The sequence below is a fragment of the Mobula birostris genome, chromosome 7 (assembly GCF_030028105.1).
Source record: "Mobula birostris isolate sMobBir1 chromosome 7, sMobBir1.hap1, whole genome shotgun sequence".
In the NCBI taxonomy this organism is placed as follows: Eukaryota; Metazoa; Chordata; class Chondrichthyes; order Myliobatiformes; family Myliobatidae; genus Mobula; species Mobula birostris.
In genome coordinates, this window is record NC_092376.1 from 141,329,234 (window position 1) to 141,339,424 (window position 10,191).

General features: G+C 39.6%; 1 protein-coding gene across 4 annotated transcripts in view; it reads left to right on the forward strand.

Annotated features, from left to right (window-relative positions):
• The window catches only part of rufy1 (RUN and FYVE domain containing 1), a 39,796-nt gene that overhangs the window by 26,915 nt on the left and 2,690 nt on the right, over positions 1 to 10,191 (forward strand). For 3 of the 4 annotated variants that reach the window (XM_072263808.1, XM_072263810.1, XM_072263811.1), the window contains exons 14-16: positions 2,445 to 2,574; positions 5,123 to 5,217; positions 7,697 to 7,774. In XM_072263808.1, the coding sequence (XP_072119909.1) occupies positions 2,445 to 2,574; positions 5,123 to 5,217; positions 7,697 to 7,774 (303 nt within the window). Of the gene's footprint in view, positions 1 to 2,444; positions 2,575 to 5,122; positions 5,218 to 7,377; positions 7,427 to 7,696; positions 7,775 to 10,191 lie in introns of all 4 variants that reach the window. The other variant, XM_072263809.1, reaches the window with a different exon arrangement.

The window sequence follows — 10,191 nt, forward strand, 5'->3', positions numbered from 1 at the left end:
CCCTCTAGACCCTCTCCAATGGCAGCACATCTTTTCTAAGATATATATCTCCCAGCACACACACCCCCAAAAAAACACACAGTTTTCTTTGGGTTTAAAGTGAAAATAGTATACTGAATAGAGGCAGTTGGAAATATTAACAATGATATCATGGTTGACTTCCTAGTGAGAAGTCATCAATGTAACAGCATTGAAGAAATCCGTGTTTTTGAAATTTCCACAAAAGGTTATCTTTAAAGGCTGACCTCTTGAAATATTTCAATGATCTCGTAAAGGCTTTGAAGTGTAAGGTACTGTATCAGTGATACTACTTATTCAGTGTTTTAATATGCATTTGTAACTTGGCAGAACATTGCAGCGTGATATCAAGAAAAACATTTCAACACTAAGCTAAAGAGAGGGGTGAAAGATTACTAAAGGCAAATTGAAGTTTCTGCAGCTCACAGGATGAATTGATAGAGCTTTCATGCATTTCTGTAACTAAGTGTGCACTTTGCTATTCATTGGAACAGAATTAATGCTATTTGGTCCATTGAGTCTGCTCTGCCACTTGATTACCATTGATTTATTTTCTCTCTCAACCCCATTTTCCTGCCGCCTTCTCGTAACCTTTGACACCCTTAATAAATAAGAACTTATTAACCTCTGGTTTAATTTAAATATTCCCAATAATGCTTTATGTCTCTGCCTTTAATTCCATACTTCCCTTCCATTTCAGTGTCTTATCATCCTGAGGTTTATTGCTTTCTTTGAGATATTTTGGCTTGGGATCAATTTCATATAACTTACGTTGTCTTGAATCTGTGAGAAGAAAACAGGCAAAAATTGGTTGTTCCCAACAATACTTTCAGGACAGTGAAACCCCTTTTAGAAATACTTTCAGAAACCCCTTTTACTGGGTATCTCTGGAAATGCGACTCATTGACCCCTCACTAACAGGCACTGGACTTTGCAGTGAGAAACCTGCCTTTTTCAGGCTCCGTATGTCTGGGGTGTATCCCACCCTGTAAGGTTGAGATGTCTTGCCCACCCAAACCCCGGTTTGTGTGAATGTTGTGTGATTTTATTGCCCCCTGCAATCACCTATTGGCAAGAAATAACATATCCTACCCTGCATACAATTATAAAGTATATTTATGAACATTAACTTAACCAAAGAGTTATTAAAGAAAAGAAAGAAAACAACAAAACATTATAACTAAGCAGTCAAATGTGCACATAAGTTGGAGCTCATCTTTAAGCTGTCTGTAACTCGCACGCTGGTCCCTTGGCCTGTGTGAAAGCGCACACCACCTTCCGAATGTCACTCAAAATCCATCTCGGAACAAACAAGTCTCCCATGGTCTTTCCATTCATCTGCACAAAGCACCTTGTGCAACAGGGACGGCATCTTTAACTATCTTCCCCCTCGTCTTCTCCCAACTCTCGCCAAAAAAAGACCTTAACCCACACCAACACACATAAAAGTTGCTGGTGAACGCAGCAGGCCAAGCAGCATCTCTAGGAAGAGGTGCAGTCGACGTTTCAGGCCGAGACCCTTCGTCAGGACTAACTGAAGGAAGAGTGAGTAAGGGATTTGAAAGTTGGAGGGGGAGGGGGAGATCCAAAATGATAGGAGAAGACAGGAGGGGGAGGGATGGAGCCAAGAGCTGGACAGGTGATAGGCAAAAGGGGATACGAGAGGATCATGGGACAGGAGGTCCGGGAAGAAAGACAAGGTGGGGGGAAACCCAGAGGATGGGCAAGGGGTATATTCAGAGGGACAGAGAGAGAAAAAGGAGAGTGAGAGAAAGAATGTGTGTATAAAAATAAATAACAGGTGGGGTACGAGGGGGAGGTGGGGCATTAGTGGAAGTTAGAGAAGTCGATGTTCATGCCATCAGGTTGGAGGCTACCCAGACGGAATATAAGGTGTTGTTCCTCCAACCTGAGTGTGGCTTCATCTTTACAGTAGAGGAAGCCGTGGATAGACATGTCAGAATGGGAATGGGATGTGGAATTAAAATGTGTGGCCACTGGGAGATCCTGCTTTCTCTGGCAGACAGAGCGTAGGTGTTCAGCAAAGCGGTCTCCCAGTCTGCGTCGGGTCTCGCCAATATATAAAAGGCAATACATAATATAGAAATTATAATGTATTCTAATATAATATAGAAATGAAATACTTACAGCTTAGCAGTAAAAATCATAATCAGGGCATTACAGCAGTATGGAGCAGCTAAATTGATCCCAGGTACTGCTTTAGAGGAAGGGTCTCGGGATGAATATCAATTTTGCTATTGATAAAATGCTTTCTTAAATTTGGTGTCTGATTGGCTGCTTTCTGATTTAATGTAGAAGAATAAATTATGAAAGTAGGCTGCATTATCAATATCTTGTACTTCTGAAAATTACAAGGGAACTAAATTCCAGTATGCTTAACTACAATGTTTTTTTTAAATCTGTAGATCTATTTTGGATTCTGAACTTAAAGCAGAGAAGGAACAGAGACAAAGTCTTCAGCTGCAACTGCAACAAGAGAGAGATGCAACATCCCAATTAAAAACCCAGTTGCAGCAAAGGTCAGGGTTGGAGAAGGTAAATGTGCAATTTCCTGTTTTAAGACAGCAGTAAGTGTTTTGGAAAACTAGCCTTTTGAGAGAGAAAATCAAAGAATTGCGAGATGCACTGAAGACTCAAAAAACTGGTACATGTTTACTGTCATGAGTCATGCAGTACGGGAATGGACCCCTCAAACCATCATTGCCCATTTGCACTAATCGTTTGCATGCCCACCCAGTCCTCTTTCTGAGACTCACCTACAGCTACATTCCAGAAACAATTACAGTGGCCAATTACCTTACCGTTCCATGCTTTTTGGAAGTGAGAGAAACCCCACGCAGCCACAGAACATGTGGACTCTGCACAGAATTCCATTTCAGGACCGGAGGAAAATCTTGGGGTTCTTTCAAGATGTACTTATGATTTCACTAGCAAGCCCTGAGGGAATGTTTCCCATCTGTCTAAAGAGTTGTTAGAATTTACAATGATCAGAGAGGAAAGTTGGTGGGAAACTAATTGGAGGAAAGAATAAAGTTATTTTTACTCTTGATGTTTGTTTGCATGGTTTCACCAGATAAGTTTTGTATCAGTAGTTCTACATCTGCTTTTCTGGACAAGTGTAAATGAAGTGCATTTCTACAAACACAAGTTATACTTGCTATTTATTGCACAGTAAAGTTTCTTACAGTGGATTTTATCAATATCTTGACAAGAAAACTCAGAACATGATTTATCTGTGTATTTGTTCCATTTGGATAGCCAAAATTGTGCAGTACTTGTTGAGACTTTGTACGTTTTTTTCCTACTGAATTAACTCTGGAATTTACATAGCATTAAAATGCCACAGTTTACTTTTTTCTGTCAATCTTGCTTTTCCTTTATGGATTCCTTGGATGATTTCAATAATTTTAATCCTGAAATTTAATCCTAATCTTTAACTTCAGCCATACTGTGATTGATGTAAAGAAAACATTGAGAAGATCATAGATATCAATTGTGAATGAGGTTCAAAGGCTCAATTTAATATCGAAGAAATGTATACAATATACATCCTGAAATGCTTTTTCTTTGCAAACATCCGCGAAATCAGAGAAGTGCCCCAAAGAATGAATGTCAGTTAAACGTAAGAACCCCAAAGTACCCCCCAGCTCCTCTCCCTCCTGTGCTTAGCAGCAGTGAGCAACTATCCCCCCTCCCCCCACCGGCAAAAAAAAGCAAGCATCGACACCCCCACCGAGCACTCAAAGGTGAGCAAAGCAACAGCAAAGACACAGACTTGCAGTTACCCCAAAGACTTTGCATTTCATCTGGCATTTGACATACCACAGGCTCCCTCTCTCCCTAATAAGGGAGAAGGAGGGGGTCTCCATTTTTCACCAGCGAGTGGGGAGGCATAACAAGCAACTCTCTGGTTTACGATGTTAAAAGTCAGTTACGTTGCTTTTTCTGAGCTCTGTTCCCAAAGATCTCAAAGATCCCGGGTCTTTGGACACATAACACATATCCCGACTTCCCAGACAACACACGGGTCTCCTGCCGTGACACCAACCCTCGATCCACTCTTCTCTAGGGCCCCGAGATCTTAGCCTTCAAATCCGAGCTGGACTCTCAGGCCGAATCCTTGGCATGCCGAACAGTGGCCAGTCCTGAAACCCTGAGCATGGGTTCCATTTCCGCAAAGAACCAAAGTCAGCGTGTAACTCCAGTCCTAACTCTCTTCAAGAAATTAATTATCCACATTTGTTAACCTCTACTAATTACTATGTGGTGATAACATTAAATATCAAAATCAATTTTAGAGTCCTTCTGTTGAAGGGAATTGAAGAAAAATTGTATGTTAAACCATTCAACAAAATGTTAAGTCGCTTACTGGGTGCATCATGAAAACAAAGGCTGTCTTTTTATATAAATTGGATACCTTCATACTTTTTTATAGAATGGCCAATTGGTGCCAGATACCATGTACGTTTCATAGGTCTAATTGGACCAAGCTGTTTCTTTCCATATGACACAACATTGTAGCCATATTTTCTATAAATAGTCATCAGCCTTCCAATTGCAGTGGTATTTTTATTTTATGTTCCCATTCCATTGTAATTTAGAAGAGCGATTTACCTGTCATCTTATTAACTTTGGAGTTTGAGAGTCAAAGAAGTGTCTACAAAATTGCTTTCGTGAGGCTCTGTTTTAGTATTATACAGTATAACCTTGTCTACCACAATTGGTGGCAGATGAGCAGATTAATTAGCTTTCTATAAAAATAATAAGCACCAACATCTTGTAAGCCCATTAAAGTTTCAAGGGAACACAGGGAAACAGAACCAAGTGAGTTTAAAGAGAGTGTAAGAACTGGGGCCCCAGTCAGTGGAAATTGGTGAGCCAAATGCCAAGCAATCAACATTTACAGATGTTTGGGTAGCCAAACATCTTTACTGTGATGTTAAAGTGTCGGTTTTGATGTGGCCGATAGGACATTATAGTGCAAATGTGATGTCATAGGTGATTTGAAATGTATCCTGGTATTTCCAGTTAGGTAGCTAACCCATATTCAATGAAAGTGAAATTGTTCAATCATTTATAACAGGAAATGCAAAGATTGCAGGATGAAAAAAAAGAACTGCAAAAGATCTGTGAAGAACAAGAACAGGCCTTGCAAGAAATGGGACTCCATCTTAGTCAGTATGTCACTGCTCTTATTCTCAATGCTTACTGGATTTTAAATAAAGGGAAAACAAATGCCCAAGTTAGAAAATTTGAAGTTTGGCTAAATGTTTTTAAGTGCAAGTTTAAGGAAAACATGAGAACTTAAGTATGATCTCTGGTTGACCATGTAGCCTTTGAGATTGCTCTGTTATTCATTAAAATAGTGGCTGATACTTCAATACCATTTTCTAGTACTGCCCCAAATCCCTTGATTTATCATAAACTCAACTTGAATTTTGAAATTTTGATAAGGTTGCACGTAGGAAGTTGGTTAACAAGTAATTGGGGGGGGGGGGGCGGAAGGTAACATCCTTACGTAATAGAGTATTGGTTCTTGGATAGAACACACAGAATGGGAATAAATGGATCTCTTTCTGGTTGGCAGACAGTGGTATTGGGAGGGGGCCAGGGGTGGGGCCAATGCACTGATTATGGTTCAATATTGAAAATGTGAATAAATGTTAAAAAAAAAATAAAATCAAATGTTAAATAACTTAAAAATTGGTTGGAATTGGTGGAGACAGTGCCCTCCATTCTCCACACCAATCCCAACCTTGCCATCAAACTCTCAGACAAAGGGGGTACTGTTGTAGTGTGACAGAGTTACCTCTGAGGCCAGATGGTAACTTTCAGACACCTCGTCTTACTTACCCCTTGAAAAGAACCCCACTTCGGGCCATCATAAAATTGTCCCCGAAACCATCACTAATCTCAGCTCTGGAGAACTTACGTCCACTGCCACCAAACTCACAGTTCCCTTACCCTGCACTGCTCATTTCTACCTCCTACCCAAGAACCACAAACCTGACTGTCCAGGTAGGCTCATTGTCTCTGCCTGCTCCTGGTCCACTGAACTCATGTCCACATAACTCAACTCCACTCTATTCCCCTTGGTTCAGTCTCTTGCTATTAATCCGCGTCACTTCACATGCTCCCAATTTCAACAATTTACAATTCCCTCGTCCTGACCACCTCATTTTCATCCTGGATGTCTGGTCCCTATACCCTTCTATACTGCATCAAGAAGGCGTTAAAGCTGTCTGTTCCTTTCCCAACAAAATACCCAAGCAGTTCTCCACCACCCTTTTACCCTTTTTGGTCTGGCAGAACTGGTCCTCGCACTCAACAATTCCTCCTTTGGCTCCTTTCACTTTCTCCAAACTCAAGGGGTAGCCATGATCCTACCACAAAACACATCTTCATTTCCCACCCCCCCCCCCACTCTCCACTTTCTGCAAAGATCACTCCATCCATGATTCCCGTTTCCATTCATCCCTCCCTACTAATCTCCCTCCTGAAACATCCCTACAGGTGACAAAAATGCTCCTCCCTTGCTGCCATTCAGGGCCCCAAACAATTGTTCCAGGTGAGGTAACGCTTCACCTGCAAATCTCTTGGGGTCATATCTGGTGCTCTGATGTGGTTTCCTTTTACATTGGTAGGATCCAAAGTAAATTGGGGGACTGCTTTGTCGCGCACTTCTCCATCCGTCAGAAGTGGAATTTCATGGTGGCCTACCGTTTTAATTCCTATCCTCATTCCCATTCTGAAATGTCGGTCCTTAGCTACTTTGAGGGTTGAGGAACAACACCTCATATTCCATCTAGGTATCCGCCAACCTGATGGCGTGAACATGAATTTCTCCTTCCAGTAATTTTCCCCTCCCCCTTCCCTCTACTATTCCCCATTCTGGCCTCTTACCTCTTCTCCTCACCTGCCAATCACCTCTCCCTTATGCCTGTCTTCCTTCCCTTTCTCCCATGGCCTATTCTCCTCTCCTATCACATACCTCCTTCTCCAGCCTTTTAACTTTTCCACTCACCTGGCATCACCTATCACTTTCTAGCTAGTGCTCTTTCCCCTCTCCCAATCTTTTTATTCTGCCATCTACCCCCTCCCTTTCCAGTATTGATGAAGGATTTTGGCGTGAAACATTGACTGTTTATTCATTTCCATAGATGCTACCTGGCCTCCTGAGTTCCTCCAGCATTTTGTGCGTGTAACTTAAAAATAGGTTTAAATCTTTATTTCATGGTTCAGTTGCAGAATTTTTTTCAAAAGCTTTGACACAAGTATATTGATAAACTGATCCAACAGTCTTACATTGGTGATATTCAATTTCTGCCCCCCTCCCAGATCAAAACTGAAAATGGAGGACATTAAGGAAGTCAATAAAGCATTAAAGGTATATGATCTAATATTGTCTTCAATTTCAGGTCAGTTAAGGTTACATTTTTTTAATGTATTTAGCCTCTTTATGTTCAGAACTATTTAGCTTGGTTTTGAATGGGGGGTAATTCAGGATTGTTTAGAATTATCTTGTTCCTCTCAGTAACTGGCATTTCATCAATTAAGTGGAAAAAATTTTTAAAAATACAATATAGCTAATATAAATGAGTTGATCATCACTTGGTTCTTTCTTTAATCTATAATGGAAAAACTCGTTTATTGACAGGGAAATGCCTGGCTTAAAGATGATGAAGCAACGTCTTGCAAACAATGTGAGAAGGAATTCTCAATCTCCAGAAGAAAGGTATTGCTGACATGGATGCTCAACTAATTCTTTAAGATCAATCTGGATTTTAGATTCGCACATGTAATAATATGTTGCACATTCAGTTTCTTCTTTTCAATCTTGCATGTGCTCATATACTTCATTCTTGTACTGATATATAATTTTGACATCACTCGCGTTTCCATCTTCCTAGCTTCATGTTCCTCACTTCTCTCTGACCTTTTTTGTTCCCACGGCTAGTTAACAAACCTGAGTGCCTTTTATACATTTCTGATGCAGTGAACTATATCAGTGCGTTTTTCCAGCAACTCTGTGGTATCTGACATGATTCCTGCAACAAAATTGAATTATGTGTAAATGTAAAGTAATGGGAAAATAGTAACTTCAATTTAGTTTTCCCCTGGCTACAGGCCACTATGTCTGATCTGCTTGTGCTGCTATATAGTTTGGTAAGAGACTATCAGTAATTGCTACTCACAATTTTCCAGTATTATCTGAGTTGGAGGGAGGAGTGTGGTGGGATGGAGGTTACCACCAGTAAGGTTCATCTAGAGAATATCAAAACAATTAAGTTTTATTCTAATTTTGATAAATTTGTGGCACTTGCGCAAGGTACAAATACCTTGCCATGTGGAGTATTATGTTTTTAAAAAGGATGGGAGACAATATCTTGCAGGAATGATGCCTGATAAAGATGTCAAGAGTTTTTTTAGCAAAACATTAGTTCTAATTGATATATGTACCCGGCTGGAAGCCCAAAAACTTATTTATCATATATGATGGGAAAGCACTAGATCCTTTTTAAAAAGGAAGAAATGTTTTTTCATATATAAAAAAATCTGCTAAAGTTGGAGTTTAAGAAATTTGTAATTTGGATCCTTTTTAAGAATGGTCATTAGAGCAAAATAAAACTTAAAAGAAATCCCAGTCCCCTGCCACATCTATTCTTTTGTTTGAACTTGGAGCAGTTATGCTGAAATCTATGAGAAAATGTCTGGCTAGATGATGATAAATCTTGTTAAGATGAAGAATATTAAGTTTTCTGAAGTTCTTGATACAACTTGCTTTTTGTTTTCTCTTATTTCCCTTCTCAAGATAACTTCCATCATTGAACACAGGCTAACTACATTCTTTCCTAAAAAGCCATTTCATATGAACAAATTAATTATTCTCATGGCTGAACTTCACTTGGCTCTCCTGGAGTGCCAACGCTTGCCAGAAAGAGAGCAGAAATGATTGGGAATTGTAATCAAAGTTGCTGCCCATTCTTGCCAGTGACATTAATTATATAACCCATGATGTTATCATGGTCAGGATGAGGCAATTTGGTGCAACTCTACTCTTTGCACCTATTTTCTTTTCTTATAAGTTGAACATTCTGAAGATTCACTGCCGGGTGAACATGATTTTCTTCCACTATTGGAAGAATCAAAACCAGTAATTATGTGCTCTGCACCAGAAACCACATTGCCTGGTATCAGTTGAACCAAGTTCATAATCTTTAAGTCATATGATCCAAAGTGAGTTTCAAAAATTTGATACAGGCCGTCACCTAGTAAGATCATTTCTACATCGTAACATTACCACTGATGCTATAGATCATCTTTTGTCAGCTTCAGATCTGTTGTCTGCAATAGAGTCCAGGCAATGATTGTAAATTACAGCAATTCTCATTCATCTATTAAGCTGTGCTCATAGCTACATTGGAGTACTGTTTTACTTAAAATTAGTTTTAAATTGGCACTTTTTCATCCTTCCATAGCCTTGCACTCCCTATCTTTAAAATTTCCACTAGAAAATCTGAGTTGCTAGTTCTGGCTTATTGATTTTCTTAGAATTTAATTAGCTCTATCATTATTGGCTAGCTATGCCAAGGCCTAATTACTGGAACTCTGTTTTTGCATATCTCTGTTCTCCCTACCTTTGTTCCTTTAAACCACTTTAATACTTTAGGTAATCTGCCCTAAGCCCAATGTCAACTGTTGTTTAACCCTTCTTTTAAACTCAGATTTTCTTTAAGGCCTTTGATGGCAGCACTTATGGTTATACCATAGTACCACGAATAATTCTTTATATCTTTTAGTAGTAAATTGGTTTATTATTTTCATCTATTAAGGTACAGTGGGGAAAAAAAGAGTTTTGCATGCCATCTATAGAGGTCATTTCATTACTACAGGGCATTGAGGAAGTACAATGGAAAACATTCAGAATGAAGTGTTAGAGAAAGTGCAGTATAGGCAGACAAGATGCCAGACCATAATGAGGTAGACTGCGGTCAAGAGACAGTCTTATTGTTGAAGCTGTGTTTGAGCCTAATGGTATTTGCTTTTGTATCTTCTGCCCAGTTTGAGTGGAGAGAATGTTTACGGTGTTGGTAGTTTTTTTATGTTGGATAAGTAGCATCTTTTATATATACACACACACTAGGCGATGTA